Source organism: Mus musculus, chromosome 8 (assembly GCF_000001635.26).
Source record: "Mus musculus strain C57BL/6J chromosome 8, GRCm38.p6 C57BL/6J".
In the NCBI taxonomy this organism is placed as follows: Eukaryota; Metazoa; Chordata; class Mammalia; order Rodentia; family Muridae; genus Mus; species Mus musculus.
This window is the reverse complement of record NC_000074.6, coordinates 70,167,489-70,183,967: the sequence shown is the minus strand read 5'-3', so window position 1 is coordinate 70,183,967 and position 16,479 is coordinate 70,167,489. Positions and strand designations below refer to the sequence as shown.

The window sequence follows — 16,479 nt, the reverse complement described above, 5'->3', positions numbered from 1 at the left end:
TGAGCCATCTCTCCAGCCCCCCCCCCCATCCTTGTGAAAGAGAGCTGAGGATTGCAGGTGTGTTGTCCAAGTGCTCTGTGCAACTTTCTGTTCATAGATGTAAATGTGACACAGGCTACTGGGGATGAAATTGATGGCCAAAGATGGAACATTAGACTGGGGCAGTAGAGTCCCAGCCTAGAATCCCCCAGTGAGGGGCTGGGGGCGTGGCTCAAGGGTGGAGCACTTACTATACAAAAGACCCTGGGGTTTTTTTGCCAGTACAAAAAAGATAAGGATCCAGGAATACAGTAACCATGTAGCTAAATCTGCCAACAACATGGCTCGGATTTATTTAATATCTGAGAAATATAATCCATGCTGGCTTCTAGTTCTTGCATAGCACTGGCTGGCCCAACTACCTCTGGAGTCATCAGCTATACTCCATCATGCTCAGCAAATGGGCATCGGCCAGAAGCCTAAGGACCTTGCTCTGAAACACAGCTCAGGCCCAGTCAGCCCTGAGCCATGTAGCTGAAGGAGGTGGGGCCCTGTACGTCGTGTGCCCCTACACTCTGAAATCCACAGCAGAGCATGGGCATCCCTGATTCCCATGAGACTTCCACAAGGTCCTGCAGCCCTTGTCAGGGTCAGTTTGGGAGGCAGGGACTCCAGATAGCCCTTCAAGGACATCCTGTTGATTCATAACACACACGTCAGCCATATTTGCTGCAGTCATGAAGACCTGAGTTCAAGTCCCCAGAGCCCACATAAAGTGGGACAGCAGCACTAGTCTATAATCCTAGCACTCCTACAAGCAAGGTGGGAAGCAGAAACCAGAGACTCCCTGGAGCCTGTTGGACAGCTGACCTGAGGGACTCAGGTAAACAAGAGACCCTGTCTCATAGTAGAAGGCTAGGATCTACATGCTAAGTTGTCCTCTGATCCCTGCTCTCACACATGGACCTATTGTATCATACACAGCACCTGTGTTCACAGCACCTGTGTTCACAGCACATAGGCAGTCACACTCCTAAGTCCTCTTGGACAGAGACCCAGAGGCTCAAGGCTCTGACTGAGCACTGGCTCTTGAACATGACTGGGCCAGACCACACTGGCACCATGGTAAGGCAGCATTGCAGAAGCCCTCCTTTTTTATTCTCAATACACATTTTACATATGTAGGAAGGTCACACATATCTCATAAATACACACGTAAACACACTAAGTCATAGCAAAAAAATAACTTTGGAGTTGGAGGTGACCCTTAGTCACCAAGACCTCAAAACACAGCAGTCATCCTCACAGCTTTGGAGGATGGTGACAACCTCTTCCCTCTCTTCCCTTTCAAGCTTCCCCCGGCCCCCTTTTTCTTCTTGTTTTACATAGTCTTGTTACTAGTCTAGGCTAACCCTCTTACCTCAGCTTCCCCAAGTGTGCTGGGGAGACAGGCATGGAGACTACTGTCTCTCCCTCCTGGGGATACTGACAGATGCCGGGGCTATATGGATGCTGGGCCAGAGTCCCACCCCTAGCTCTCCTAGCCACCTCTGATCTTGAGGTTTCCACTCTCTCCCAGGCCCCTCTCACTATCCAGGTCTCCCCTGCTCATCCCCCAGTCTCTGGGATATTTCTGTAAAACGTGCCCCCTCCACACACACACACTTGGGGATCATGGCCCAGGGGAGATTGCTTCAAGGGGTTTATGATCTAGGCACTGAAGTGAGAGAGATGGTAGGGAGTCCCCACACCAACCCTTATGTCATCTAGGGGCACCAAGGCACACACACAGGGAACAGTCCCAATCCTGGTGGGCAGGAATCAGACACTAGAGCCTAGTGCCTTCCTGCTAAGAGGCTGCCAGGTGCTGGTGGAAATAGAGGCCGAAGAGGCTGGAGAGCAGCTGGCAGGCAGCTGTCCACCAGATGATGTAAGCCAGCATGCCTCTGAGGAAGAGGGGCGTGAGCAGGCCACCCAGGATCCCTGCAACCTGGGCTGCAGTCTGCTGGGCCTCATCTCCTGCAGGGTCTACAGGGATCAAAGCCTCTGAGGGCTGGGATGGGGCCAGTGGGGGAGGAGTAGAGCTCAGGGCCCAAGAGTAGCCTCCTGCAGGAGTGAAGAAGAGAATTATAGGTGGAGACATAATGGTGGGAATCTAGAGGCTCTCACACCCCGCCCACACCTAGGTTACACCCCGCAGGCCTTAGGGGGCCTCCATCCTCCCCTGTCTGTTGGCCCTGCCTCCAACCTCCCTGCCTATGGGTCTTAACTGTAGCTTTTCCCAAACCCTGCCCTCACTTTTATCTGCTAGCCCCACCCTTACCCGGCCATGTCCCCACCTCTACTTGCCAACTTTGCCCTCGAACAGAAAACCCCCCACCTCCACTTTTATCTGAAGATCCTACCCTTATCAAATCTGTCCCCACCCCCTGGCCCCATGCTCTTTCCCACCAGCCCCTCACCCAGGGTCTTGAGCAGCAGTGTGCAGTGCAGAGTGAGGATGAGCGGGGTCAGGTACTGCAGGCTCACCACAGTCACGTAGCAGTAGACCCGGACCACCTAACGGGGGAGACAGTGGGGGTTGTAGAAGGGGTGGTCTTCCCAGGGCAGAGACCCTGCGACTAGGCCCCCTCAGCACCGGGACCATCCCACCCAGGGTGCATACCCGCTGCTGGATTTCACGGGCCTCAATGCGGCCAGCCTCCTTGCGCAGCTGCTCCACTCGAGCCTTGGCCAGGCACAGGTAGGCCTGCAGGTGTGGCCGGGTTACTGCCAGGCGCAACAGGCACAGCGCCACCAACACCCAGAGGCGCAGAGAGTCGAAAGCCCCTTCTGACGGTCTGCAACAAGAGTGAAGCAGGCAGGAAGTCTGGGTGAGCCCTCCTTTCCCAGGCCATGGCCTCAGGCACCCCAGGCCCCTCAGTGCCCCCAAAACGCACACAGAGAAAGTCATGTTCCTTGTGGGTGCCTGGTACAGGAAGTCCCGGGCGACAGGCTTTGTCCAGAGCCACAAGGTGCACAGGGGTGACAGGAAGCTGGTGTGTAGGAGCAGCCTGGGGACAAGCATCTCAGTGGGATCAGGCTCCTCACCCCCAGCCTCTAGCCCAACTCCAATCCTACCCTGGGAGACCCGCCTAACTGTAGCAGTGGTCGGTCCGCAGACAGGGTCAGCGCGTCCTGGTGGGTCTGGGCCAGCCTCAGGCCAGGGAAAATGAGGAAGGCGCCCAGCAGGGAGCCTAGCACCGCCAGCCCAAGGCGGATGGCCAACTTGATCACAGGGAGTCTGGAGAGAAGAGATGGTCTCAGGAAACCCACAACTGGTCAGAATTTAGCCTTTAGATATTCCCCCTACCTGCACCCACCCCCAAGGTCCAGTCCCCAGGACTTACGTCCAGTCCCAATCCTGCTTCTTCAGAATAGGCTCCAGGTGCTGGGTCATGCTGGCTAGGCCTGGGAAAGGAGAGGATCAAGTGGCGTCCATTGCTATGGTTTCCAAAGCTAGGCCGACTGGCCTTCCCGCTTGCAGATCCACCTGTCTCTGCCTCCCCAGTGCCAGGGTTTACAGGCACGGGCAGGCAATTTCTACTTTTTACATGAGTGCAAACTGAAGTCCTCATGCTTGCAGAGGCTGTCACACTGGCCCAAGCCCCAGGCCAGACAACCTGTTCTAATGGTACCTGTATTCTCCTGTGCTGGGATACAACCCAGGGCTTCCACATGTGCTGCGCAGGTGCCTGTCTCTGAAGCACACAGAGCCCTGCTAGGACTAGACTCTGCAGGATTGTTCAAGAAACAGAGCCTAGGGCTGAGGAGACAGCTCAGAGAAGGCCCTGGACGCTCTTCCAGAGGACCTGAGTTTGGTTCCCAATCCCTGTGTAGGGTTGTTCACAACTATATGTAACTCTAGCTCTGGGGTATCCAATTCTCTCTCTCTTTTAATTAATTAATTTATTTATTATATGTAAGTACATTGTAGCTGTCTTCAGACACTCCAGAAGAGGGAGTCAGATCTCGTTATGGATGGTTGTGAGCCACCATGTGGTTGCTGGGATTTGAACTCTGGACCTTCGGAAGAGCAGTCGGGTGCTCTAACCCACTGAGCCATCTCACCAGCCCCCCAATACTCTCTTTTAGTCTCCAATAGCACTTGCACTCATGTACACACACACACACACACACACACACTAAACATTTTAAATAAATCTTGAAAAAATACAGGGGTGCTTGAGAGATAGCTCAACGATTAAGAACACTAGTTGCTTTTCCAGAGGTTTTGAGTCCAGTTCCTAGAACCCACCTACACGGTGGCTCACAACCATCTGCAGGATCCAGTGTCCTCGTCTGGTATGCATGAAGATATAGCACTCACATTCATAAAATAACTAAGTCTTTTTTTTTTCAAGATTTATTTATTATATGTAAGTACACTGTAGCTGTCTTCAGGCACACCAGAAGAGGGTGTCAGATCTCATTACAGGTGGTTGTGAGCCACCATGTGTTTGCTGGGATTTGAACTCGGGACCTTCGGAAGAGCAGTCAGTGCTCTTACCAGCTGAGCCATCTCGCGAGCCCAAAAAACTAAATCTTAAAAACAACAAACAAACAAAAACACAGGCTACTGAGAAGGCTCAGAGGTAAGGAGCCCTTGCTGCTCTTTCATGGGGCCCACATTCCCACCCACACTATGGCTCATAAGCCACTGCAACTCCAGTGCCCTCTTCTGGCCTTTATAGATACTGTACAATCCAGGTACACAGACACACATGATGGCAGAACACCATACATATAGAATAAAATCAAATCTTTGAAAACAGTAATAACAGATAAATCTTAGCCCCAGTACTTGGGAGGCAGGAGTATGAGGATCTCTGTGAGTCTGAGACCAGCCAGAGCCACAGAGTGAGTGGGAAAAAAAGAGAAAGAAAAAGAAACAGAAAGTGACCTGGGACTCAACAGAGAAGCATACCTACCCGGCTCCAGGCCCAGCTCCAGGGTCTCCTCCCGCACCACCTGTACCAGCATGGCCAAGAGGAGGAAGAGGAAGGCAAAGGAGAGACATACGGAGCGCTCACCGCCCTCCTTGGTACTGAAGTACAGCCGGGTCACCATGAGGAACACCTTCCTAGGGATGAGGTTAAGAAAGCCAAGGACAGGCTGGGCCCTCTTCAGACCCCCTCTCCAGGGCACAGACAACCCTGCACGAACTGGCCTTGAGTGCCTGCAGTTTAAACCTGGGATGTGGATCTGGGGGTACTAGTGTTTGGTTGGAGGTGGCCTAATGACCTCTGGCCAATCAGAAATCACTATGGCAGCAGCACTTAGGGAAGGAGGGGCAGTGAAAAGCCCAAGTAGATGTGACATTTGAAAGCTATGGAAAAGTTGGGAGACAGGTTTTCTTTCCCCCTTAGGGGACAGTGCTTGAGGTAGAACCCCAACCTCTTGTGTGTAAATCCAGGGGCCTCCTCCTGCATGCTCAGGCACACCACCATTTCTCAGCCAAGTTCACTTGCACAGAGCTCTGTGTGTGGCTTTACTATTTAAGAGCCAAAGACACACAGTGCCTCCATCAGTTAACCTCAAAACTCTACTAAGATGCAGTCCCTGGTTAAGGTTCAACTATGAGATGTTTCCCCAGACTAATACTCAGAACACTTGGCGGCCAGATGATCCCCTAAAGGGTCTGTGCTTTCTCAGATTAGGGTCCCCACCATACCTGGGCCTCTGCTTTCCAAACGCCAAGCTAGCCTTGTGACATGCTTTTTGATGCAATGTATATACCAGAAGGTTTGGGCAAAAAGATGTGGTGGTGTGCAACTCTAACCCCAGCAGGCAGAGGCAGGAGGATGTCTGAGTTTAGGGTCAGCCTGGTCTACAGAGTGAGTTCCAGGACAGCGACACAGAGAAAGCCTGTCTTGAAAAAACAAACCGCCGGGCAGTGGTGGTGCACGCCTTTAATCCCAGCACTCGGGAGGCAGAGGCAGGCGGATTTCTGAGTTCGAGGCCAGCCTGGTCTACAGAGTGAGTTCCAGGACAGCCAGGACTGCAGAGAGAAACCCTCTCTCGAAAACTCAAAAAAAGAAAAAACAAACCAAAAAAAAAAAAAAAAAAAAAAAAAAAGATGAACCAAATCCCAGGAAACTGTTCCTGGTTTTCCAGTACAAGAAAACCAGACTGTGTGTACAGTAGCAGTGTAGTGATGAGCACCTGTCACCGAGAGCTGGAGGGTGAGCCAGGAGTTCAAAATCAGGATGGCCTGCATCCTCTGACTCTGGGACAGGTTTATGGCACAGTGGGTGATCCCATAGACAGCAAGTTAGAGGGACAGGGAAGCTGGAGCCTGAGTCCCACTCACCCACATGCTAAGTGCCAGAGAAGGATACAGAGAGAAGGCCAGAGTGAGCAGGCACCAGAACACAGCGATGTTGGTCTCCTGGACTGGGCCCAGCACAAAATAGTAGGCCTCTGTGAAGAGGTACACACCAACGGAGTACACTGCGAAGTCGACGAACCACTGGTATTCCAGAAAGAAGCGCAGGACTGCAGGGACAGGAGCCTCAGCACCTACTCCAGGCTCTTTCCACTCAGAGTTCCCCCTGGGCAGAATGACCCCAGCAGCTGGGGAGGGGACTGGGGACTGGGCTGGGTGTTACCTAGGGCATCCACAGCAGTGAGGGGACAGGTCTGCAGCTGGAAATGGGCATCTCGAGGCACTGACAATGGCTTCTCGTCATGAAGACCATTTGCCCACCTGAGCACACAGGGAAAGTGAGAGCTGAGGTCGACAACCATCTCTGGACCTCCTAGAAAGCTTGGGCGGTGATGGCTTGGGAAAGAGCTTTAGCTACATCAGGTGTGAGGGCAAACTAGACACAGGGCCGGCCCCAAGCAAATGGCCAGGAGTACAACAAGATGCCAACTGCTGCCACCATGCCCAGCAGTGCTGTGAGGGCGAGGGTAGGCCGTGTTCCCCAGCCAGGAGCCCTTGGGCAAGATAAGGCCTTTCCCTGGACAGGAGGGCATAGCCCTGCCGGGGCCCCATGGAGTCAAAGTGGGGACCACTTACCGCTCCTTCCTGACCCGGGGCCTCAGTTTCCCTGACAGCGCCCGAAGTTCCTCCTCTGACGGGTGTATGTACCGGAACAGACTGGGGGTTGAGTGGGGCAGAGGTCAGGAAAGATTGGCCTAGGGGTATGATGCAAAGAACCTGAATCTGGTTTTGAAAATAGATCACTGGACATTGGCAGAGTTAGGGCAGGGGGCAGAGCTGGAGGGGAGGGGGCAGGGCCAGCGCTGGGGGGTTAGAGCTGAGGTGGGAGCAGCCCTATAGAAAGATGAGCCAGGGTACATGGGTGTACCCAGAGCTAGCATAATTCTGGGAACATGGGATGAAGGGAACTGATCAAGCCACAGGGACCTCGAGAATCAAGGACAACCTATGGTCTGACTCTCTGGTGCCCCAGCCATTTTTCTGAAGAGAAACCACTCAACAGTATTCTCAGAAGGGGCCAGACACCAAAACAGGAAAAATAGGAGAAAGCTGGATTACAAAAGGCCAGGAGGAGGGGAGTTGGGGGTGAGCTCTGTTGTCAAGACAGATCCAAGGTGTACTTTAAAGACACCAAAGGATGGGGCTGGAGAGATGGCTGAGGTCCTGAGTTTAATTCCCAGCAGCCACATGGTAGCTCACATCTGATGCCCTCTTCTGGTGTGTCAGAGACAGATAGCTACAGTGTATTCATATAAATTAAAAACAAAAAACAAAAAAGAACCAAGACATCAGGCATAGTTGTTGGCATTTCTTCTAGGCTCTGCCCAACAGCCAACAGCCAGGTATAGGCATGTGTGTGTGTGTGTGTGTGTGTGTGTGTGTGTGTGTGTGTGTGTGTGTGTGTCTCCCCCACTCCCTCTCTGTCCCCCTCCCCACATTCTCCTCTTCCCTTCTTTCTCTCTTCTCTCTTTTTCCTTCTCTGTCCCATTCTTTCTCTGCCTCCAATCCCTTCTTACGCCTTTCCCGTGCCTCATTTTATACTAACTGGTGGTATAGCTGGTACCTCATGGGCCCGCTAAGGCACCCTCTCCTGCACACCAGGCCGCCACATTACAAAACATCAATAGTGGGGCATACTTTAGATACCTGCTCTCAGAAGGCCGAGGCAGATGGATGGAGCTCTGTGAATTCAGGCGAGCCTGGTTTACAAAGTGAGTTCCAAGACCGTGCCTAAAAACCTGTGGCCGGAGTTCGATGTCTGAGGCCTACTGTACTGGCTAGTTTGGTGCCATCTCTGGGCTGGTAGTCTTGGGTTCTATAAGAGAGCAGGCTGAGCAAGCCAGGGGAAGCAAGCCAGTAAGGAACATCCCTCCGTGGCCTCTGCATCAGCTCCTGCTTCCTGACCTGCTTGAGTTCCAGTCCTGACTTCCTTGGTGATGAACAGCAATGTGGAAGTGTAAGCTGAATAAACCCTTTCCTCCCCAACTGCTTCTTAGTCATGATGTTTGTGCAGGAATAGAAACCCTGACTAAGGGCTGGTGAGATGGCTCAGTGGGTAAGAGCACTGACTGCTCTTCCGAAGGTCCGGAGTTCAAATCCCAGCAACCACATGGTGGCTCACAACCATCCATAATGAGATCTGACTCCCTCTTCTGGAGTGTCTGAAGACAGCTACAGTGTACTTACATATAATAAATAAATAAATCTTTAAAACAAACAAACAAACAAACAAACTTCTTTAAAAAAAAAAAGAAAGAAAGAAAGAAACCCTGACTAAGACAACCTACTAAAGGTGGAAAGTGAAAACTAACCTTACAACCTGACTCCACACAAGTGCCAGACAGGCACCTAAACATTACACACACAACAGGAAGAATAAATCAAAGTTTAAAAAGTGTAGATGGGACGGGCGGTGGCGGCACACACCTTTAATCCCAGTACTTGGGAGACAGAGACAGGCGGATTTCTGAGTTCGAGGCCAGCCTGGTCTACAGAGTGAGTTCCAGGACAGCCAGGGCTACACAGAGAAACCCTATCTTGGGGGAAAAAAAAAGTGTAGACGGCTAGAGAGATGGCTCAGTGTTGGTTAAAAGTGCTTGCTGTTCTTGCAAATGACCCCACCCCCAACCCACCATGCTGGGCAGCCCACAACCATCCATAACTGGCAACTTTCACTTAGGAAAGGCACAAACCACACACAGATACACATGTGACAATGTGACATACACAGTTGAAAAGAAATGTTTTGAAATGCGGATGGGAGGCTGAGGCAGAGGGACTGCCACACTTTCACAAGCAGCTGGAACTACAGTATGAGACTCTGTCTAAAAACCACAAAACCGGGGCTGAAGCAATGGCTCAGGGGTTAAGAGCACCTCCAGGTGACCTGGGCTGGGTTCTCCATCCCCGCATCAGGCAGCTCATAACTACTGTAACGCCAGCCCCAGTGTATGAGTGCACAACCCCACTCGTGGAGACAACCCCTACACATAATGGAGGAGGAGGAGGAGGAGAAGGAGGAGATTTTTAAAAGGAACAAACAGCATGCACCATGGGACCACTGCAGCAGGACAGGCAGCAGAACATTCCCTTACCTGCCATTGCAGAGCAGCCAGCGTGCGAAGGAACAGTGTGGCGCTAGCCTGTGCATGAGGGTGGCGGTGAACAGAGTCACCACCAGCTGCACTCCAAGGACCGCCTAAAGGGGCAGCTCTAGTCAGAAAATCTCAAGTGCTCTGACGTAACACAGGTTATTTATAGAGCAGGTGGGTGGGTGGAGAGGGCCAGCCTTGGGCTCTGGTGGTATCTCTCAGAAGTCAGTGGGTATGAGCCAGAGTCTGTCTTCAGCGCCCTAGGCATCCCCAGCAGCTCACCTGGTCCTGACCCCTGCTTCCACCAGCAGAGCCCTGAACCCCTTTCCTGAATACTTCTGTTTGCTTTGTGAGCTCTGGATGTGCCTATGTGGGTAGATCAGGCTGGCCTCCGACCTACAGAAATCTACCTGCCTCTGGTTCACCAATGTTGGGATTAAAGGCCAGAGTCAGCACACCCAACTATTTGTCTAAAGGATGTTTCTTGCCAGGCAGGGTGTGTAATCTTGGGTTTAATCCTCACATTTGGGAAACAGGTGCAAACAGATGGCCAAGTTCGAGGCCAGCCTAGTCTATAGAATGAGTTCTAGGACAGCCAGGGCTACACAAAGAAACAATATCTGAAAAAAAAAACAAACAAAATAAAACAAAACAAAACAAACAAACAAACAAACAAACACAAGACAGAAAGAAAGAAGAAAGAAACCAAGGAAAGAAGGGAAGGCCAGAGATAGGTTGATTTCCTATAGCCCAGGCTGGTCTGGATCTCAGAACACAGCTGAAGGTGACCCTGAACTGCTGGTCCTCCTGTCCCCACTTCCTGAGTGCTAGGGTGATAGCGTGTACCCACACCCAGTTTGTGCAGTGCAGGGGTGGAGCCCCGTCCATGCTAGGTAAGCACTCTACCAAATGATAGACGCCAGCTCTCCATCCCAGGAAGAGTTCAGAGCACAGCTCCACAAATCTTTCAGAAGGAAGCTAAGTCAGGCTCCCGCCGACACAGCACTCATTTCTGTAATTATCTAATTATATACACTGTGTGCCACTAGAGCTGCCTGCCTGCATTCTGCTTTCATACCCAATTAACATGAAATACAGATCAATATAAAAATCTGTCAGCCAGGTGTACTGGTGTACAATTTTGCTTGGATTTTTTTGAGACAGGGTTTCTCTGTGTAGCCCTGGCTGTCCTAGAACTCACTCTGTAGACCAGGCGGGCTTCGAACTCACAGAGATTCACCTGCCTCTGCCTCCCAAGTGCTAAGATTAAAGGCATTTGCCATCACTGCCCATCAACACCAACAAGTAAGACCCTTTGTAAATAATTTTTAATGGGTAAATAGAAAAAAATAAAAGGACTGGGACGCTAGAGAGATAGCTCAGGGCTTAAGAGTACTGATTGCTCTTCCAGAGGTCACAGGTTCAATTCCCAGCATCCATTTGGCAGCTCACAGCCCTTTCTAACTCCACTCTCAGGGAATCCTACATGTCTTCTCTGGCCTCTAAGAACAGCACACACACACACACACACACACACACACACACACACACACACACACACACACACACACACACACACACGGTAGACAGACATACATACAAAACATTCATACTTAAATAAATAAAATAATGAAAAATAAAAAAAGATTTTAAAAGACAAACAGAAAGCCGTGAATAGTGGCACAAGTTTGACATCTCAGCACTCCAGAGCCAGGAGAATCAGAAGTCCGAGGTCCCCATAGGCTACGAATAAGTTCTAGTACAACTTGGGCTACATGGGACCCTGTCAGAAAGCAAAGATAGCTGCAATCCCAGCTCCCTCACTCCAGTCCAGAGCCCTAGCTTCACCTCCCAACGCGTCCAGCACCACTGACTACACGACACTTCCAAATAGCCCGCGCGGTTTGGGGAACCCTCTCAGCTCAGTTAGGCCGTTCTCCACCCCGGGGATCCCAGAGGGCCTGCTCACCATGTCCGCTCCCTGGGCGCACAGCGGTACGAGGCTGGAGGCGGGGAAGCGCTGAGGTATCTTGGCCAATTAGAGACAGAATGCTGTTGACGAGCATCCTGGGAAGTCAGTCATCGGGCTAAGAATGGGATGGGTGTGCGCAATGCATGCTGGGAACTGTAGTTTTAGCTGGAGCATGAGGTCGTTTCGTCTGCTGGCTTTTCCTTCTTTTTTCTTTTCTTTCTCTTTTTGCCCTTGCCGTGTGTGTGGTGTGTGTCGTGTGTGTGCCGTGTGTGTGTGTGTGCGTGTGCGTGTGACAGAGTACCTATGTAACTTCTGCTGGTCTGTCCTGAAATTCACTCTGTAGACCACGCTGGCCTCAAAGTACTGGGGATTAAAGAAAGCCTGTGCCACCACTACCCGGTTGGTTTTATTTTCTAGTATGTATCTGTATCTTGTGGGGTTTTTTGTATTTTGCACGTAGCTGCAGTCCTTGGAGTCCAGAGGAGAAGGCCAGATCCTTTGACCCTAAAGATACATGTGGTTGTTTATTGGTTGAGAAGAGGGCTTAGACTGAACTTGGGTTCCCTACAAAAGCAATACTTGCTCCTAGTCAACTAACCAACTTTCTAGCTTTCTAGTTTTGTTTTTACTTGGACGTGGGGGGGGGGGGGGGAGGAGTTCTTACTTTGTGTGTGGGAGGACATTGGATACCTTGCTAGAGTCAATTCTCTCGCTATCATGTGGACCCCAGGGGATCAAACTCAGACTTCACAGAAAAAGCCTCAACCGGCTGAACAGGCTTGCTAACCCTGTTTGGTTTTAGTAGGGTCTGAACTTCTCTATGTAGACAAGGATGACCTTGAGGTTCTGATCCTGCTGTAAAATGCTCAAGTAACAGATGTGTCTCACCATGCCCGGTCAGTGTTCTCACTCACCACGGATGGAGCTCACCATGCAAACGTAAGACCTGTGTTGTATGAGCGACCTCCCCAGCTCACTACACCATCACCCCAGTTCAGACAGTAGCCTGGATGTCTGTGTGTGTGCACGTCACTCTCTGAGCCACACCCTCCTCACTAGACAGCCCGGCATAGTGGATCGCATAGCTGTCCTCTCTCTTAGAGAGCTAAGACAGGAGCATGTTTTAAGACTAATGACAGCCTAGGCTGTGTAGCCAGACTGAAGCCACTAGTGCTTCATATTTTAAGACTGTCTCAAAAACAAAACAAAAAACAGGAAAAAAAAATAAAAACCAGGGCCGAACGTGGTGGCGCATGCTTTTAATCCCAGCACTCGGGAGGCAGAGGCAGGTGGATTTCTGAGTTCGAGGCCAGCCTGATCTACAAAGTGAGTTCCAGGACAGCCAGAGCTAACAGATAAACCCTGTCTAGAAATAAAATAAAGTAAAAACCAGGAAGGAACACTTGTTAGGTTGATGAGATGTTTCTTTGGGCAAAGGAGTTTTTTTACCACAATGAGGGCCTGAGTTCCAACCCTAGCACCCACATGGTAGAAGGGAGAATCATGCCTGCGAGTTGACCTCTGACCTCCACTCCACTCATGCATTATACACTTGCTTCCATCGACATGATAGTAGTTAATGTTTAAAAAGAGGGTGCTGACTGGCCTTAGTGGTTCACATCTCTAACTCCTGTACTAGCCAGACACAGAAAGCCATTTTTGATAGTTTGGAGCTAGCCTGATCTTCCTAATGATTCAAACATAAATTCCAAAAGGCTCAAACAACAATGGGGAGATTTGGGCTCATGGAATAGAAAATGCTAGAGTTAGACCCACAGGGTAGGGTGGTGGGGCTTACATGGAATCCAGCTAGGTCAGGAGGGCTGTGAACCTGAGAGCACCCTGAGCTGGCAGGCCTCCTTTTGTTTTTGTTTTTGTTTTCTAAACCAAAGCATCATGTACAACAACCTCAGCCTCAGATACAGCTTGAGCAAGAACTGTCATCTTAGGACCCTACAGTCTTCCCCAAGCGGCTTTGAGAGAGGGAGGGAGGGGCAGCTCTTATCTTGGTTAAGTCCTGGACAGGCCTGGGTGTCTGGCTGTCTTGTGGGCACATTCTCCTAGGATGCTGTCCATACATTGACTGTGCTGCCTCTGTGATGATCTCACCACTGGTTATTAATCTGTGCAGATGTCCATGTGAGGTAATTCACAGTGACCTTGACCCTCTGGACTCAAAATGTCCTGTTGACAGAAGATGGGTATCCCTGCGTCCCAGTGCTGGGAGTTACAAACTTGCTACACCATGCCTGGTGGTTTTTCAAACTCCTGTCTAGATTTGAGGTGCAGCTGCTTTGGTCTTTGAGCCATCTTGGTCTCGTTCATGGTCTGGTGTAGTCCTGTGTGCTGGAGTTTTATGTCAACTTGACACAGCTAAAGTAGTCTGAGAGAAGGGAATGCCAATTGAGAAATGCCTCTGGGAGACTGAGCTGTGAGCAAGCACATAGGGCATTTTTAAAACTAGGGGTAGATGTAGGAGAACCCAGCCTAAGTCAGGCAGTGCCATCCCTGGGCTGGTGGTCCTGGGTTCTAAACCGGGGTAATGGCCCACGTCTTTAATCCCAGCATTCTGGATGCAGAGGCAGGCGGTTCTCTGTGTGTTTGAGGACAGCCTGGTCTAAAGATTGAGTTTCAGGCACCCAGGGCTATTACACAGAGAAAGTCTGCCTTGGAAATACAAAAAGAAAATGGAAAAGAAGAAGAAAACTGGCTGAGCCAGCCACTCCCTCACAGCCTCTACATCAGCTCCAGCCTCTAGGTTCCTGGCCTGGTCTCTAGTGTGGCGTCGTTTTCAGACAGGGTAAGAATTTAATGTAGACCAGGCTGCTCTCTAACTCAGAAATCTGCCACCTTCGTCTGCAGAGTGCTGAAGTTAAAGACATAGGACACCACTCCCCACCTCCCAGGCCTGTTTGGTTTTCAGAAACTTCCTCATGCCCTACTGGCTCAATGTCTGGGCTGTGGAAGCCCTGAGGATCATTCTAGAACCCTGAGGCCTCTTCTGGGTCCCGCTGGGCCTCACAACCTGGCTTCAGTCTTGAGTGCTCACAGATTCTGTTTCTTAGTGTTGGAGTGGCCTAAGGCCATAGTCAATCCCCTGCCCCAACCCCAGTGGTGTCTGAGGCACTCGTCGGGGGAGGGCAGAGCCAGGAACAGCCGGGCAAAAGATGGCTACTGAGTTTCAAAGGCCCTTTAAGTGCCACCCAAGCACCCAAGCAACCTTGCTCCCTCCTGCTCCAGGATGTGGTGTCATAATGGAGACCAGGAGGACTGGGTGGAAAGAGAGGGCTGAGCCTAGAAACCTATTTTTTTAAATCTTGTTTTTACATGGACTTACGCCAGTGGTTCTCAACCTTCCTAATGCTAAGAAGCCCCTTTAATACAGTTCCTTATGGTGTGGTAAGCCCCCAACCATAAGATTATTTCCATTGCTACTTTTAACTGTAATTTTGCTATTGTTATGAATTGCAAAGTAAATATCTGTGTTTTCCAATGATCTTCGGTGGCCCACGGGTTGAGAAATGCTGACTGGGGAAAGGTGTGGTGTTGCCACAAGTGGACAACACATGGGGTCCGTTTTCTCCTTCTGCCATGTGCATTTCCTCCTGGGGCTGAACTCAGAGCTGGCAAGTGCTTTTCCCACAAGTGCAGCCATCTTGCCCTAGAGGACCCCACCCCCTCTAAAACTAAAAGGCATTCTTGTACAATCATCATTTCGGTTCGCATGAATGCGAGCTTCCCGGTATACTTGCCTGCACCCTGGCAGAAGCTGTGGGAGGACATCAGGTGTCCTCTTTGAGACAGGGACTCTGCCTGAACCAGACACAGAACTTTCTAGGCTAGAGTAGCAGCCAGCAAACCTTCAGCAGAGCTAGTTCTAATTAGCAGTGTCTGTGGAACCCTGGGCTTGTGACCAGGACACTCGGGACTGGACCCTAGTCACATGATGACATAACCAACATTGCACCCTCTGAGCCATCTCTGCAGCCCAGGACACACTTGGAGGAGGAAGGGTGCAGCCCCAAAGCTCTTGCTCCACCCTTTCATTGTTTTTACATATATTATGTCTGTCTCCTTGTAGAACCGTGCCAACACAGCCTCAGAGGACACAGAAAGGGAGTGGGTGTCTTATTCCCCTCAGATATGATCTGTCTTTAAGCTGGAGCTGGGCTACTAAGCCCCAGCCATCCTTTCCCCACTTTACTCTGGCATCTAGACCACATCTGGCTTTTTATATGAATGCTAGAGATTCGAACTCAGATCTTAACGCTTGCATAGCAAGCTCTCTTACCATCGACCTTTCCCCCTTCCTCTCCCCATTTATATATTTATCCGTTCATTTGCATCTGTAGGGGGAGCACCTACACGTAGGGAGGTCAATGGACAACTTGAAGGCAGTTGGTTCTTTCCTTCCACCAACAGAACTTCCAACAATAAAACTCAGGTCCACAAGATTGGCAGCAAGGGCCTTTACCACATGAGCCATTTTGGAGCATCCCCTCTTTACTTTTTGTTTTCTATTTTTTGAGACAGGGTTTCTCTGTATAGCCCTGGCTGTCCTGGAACTCACTCTGTAGACCAGGCTGACCTCGAACTCAGAAATCCACCTGCCTCTGCCTCCCAAGTGCTGGGATTAAAGGCGTGTGCCACCACCGCCCGGCTCCTGTTTACCTTTTAAAAAGTGTTCTCAGTCCCAGGCTGTCCTGGTCACCACAGGCAACCACTTTACTCCTACTCTCACTGCCATGGTGACATGGCTGTGGTCTCATCCGAGAGTCACACTTCCAGGAGCAGTTCAGACCTCCTGGCTCATCCTTGGTGGCGATGCAATGCCTGTGGCTCCTTCTTAGGTCACCCCACCTTCTACCTGGCCTTCCTCTTGGAACCCGTTTCTGTGGTATGCACCCCAAAGCCAGTGTAGGCAAAAAGAGATCTTTGAGGAGATTGGG

The 16,479-nt window shown here is 50.8% G+C and overlaps 1 protein-coding gene across 8 annotated transcripts; it reads right to left on the bottom strand.

Moving 5' to 3' along the window:
- Positions 1 to 286: 286 nt before the first annotated feature.
- Positions 287 to 11,639, bottom strand: Tmem161a (transmembrane protein 161A). 8 transcript variants are annotated; one of them, NM_145597.4, is made up of 12 exons: positions 11,528 to 11,560; positions 9,562 to 9,665; positions 7,043 to 7,123; positions 6,630 to 6,727; positions 6,360 to 6,516; positions 4,950 to 5,101; positions 3,369 to 3,429; positions 3,119 to 3,262; positions 2,919 to 3,032; positions 2,645 to 2,819; positions 2,442 to 2,538; positions 287 to 2,085 (listed from the first exon to the last, which is right to left on the bottom strand). In NM_145597.4, the coding sequence occupies exons 1-12, from the start codon at positions 11,528 to 11,530 to the stop codon at positions 1,829 to 1,831; spliced, it is 1,443 nt and encodes a 480-aa protein (NP_663572.1). In that variant the 5' UTR covers positions 11,531 to 11,560; the 3' UTR covers positions 287 to 1,828. The 8 variants fall into 8 exon arrangements, 7 of the variants coding, with proteins under 7 accessions (NP_663572.1, NP_001280726.1, XP_030099337.1 ...); XM_030243477.1 differs by having other exon boundaries at positions 304 to 2,085; positions 7,043 to 7,161; positions 11,528 to 11,550; NR_122028.1 differs by lacking the exon at positions 2,919 to 3,032 and having other exon boundaries at positions 3,100 to 3,262.
- Between the last annotated feature and the right edge of the window lie 4,840 nt (positions 11,640 to 16,479).

Bases quoted from the DNA above. Each gene is read 5' to 3' on its own strand.
- Tmem161a (NM_145597.4), bottom strand. The intron at 3,430-4,949 runs GTAGGTATGCTT...CTCCTTTCCCAG, and splicing joins GGAGCTGGGCCTGGAGCCGG to GCCTAGCCAGCATGACCCAG. The intron at 2,539-2,644 runs GTATGCACCCTG...CTCCCCCGTTAG, and splicing joins CCCGTGAAATCCAGCAGCGG to GTGGTCCGGGTCTACTGCTA.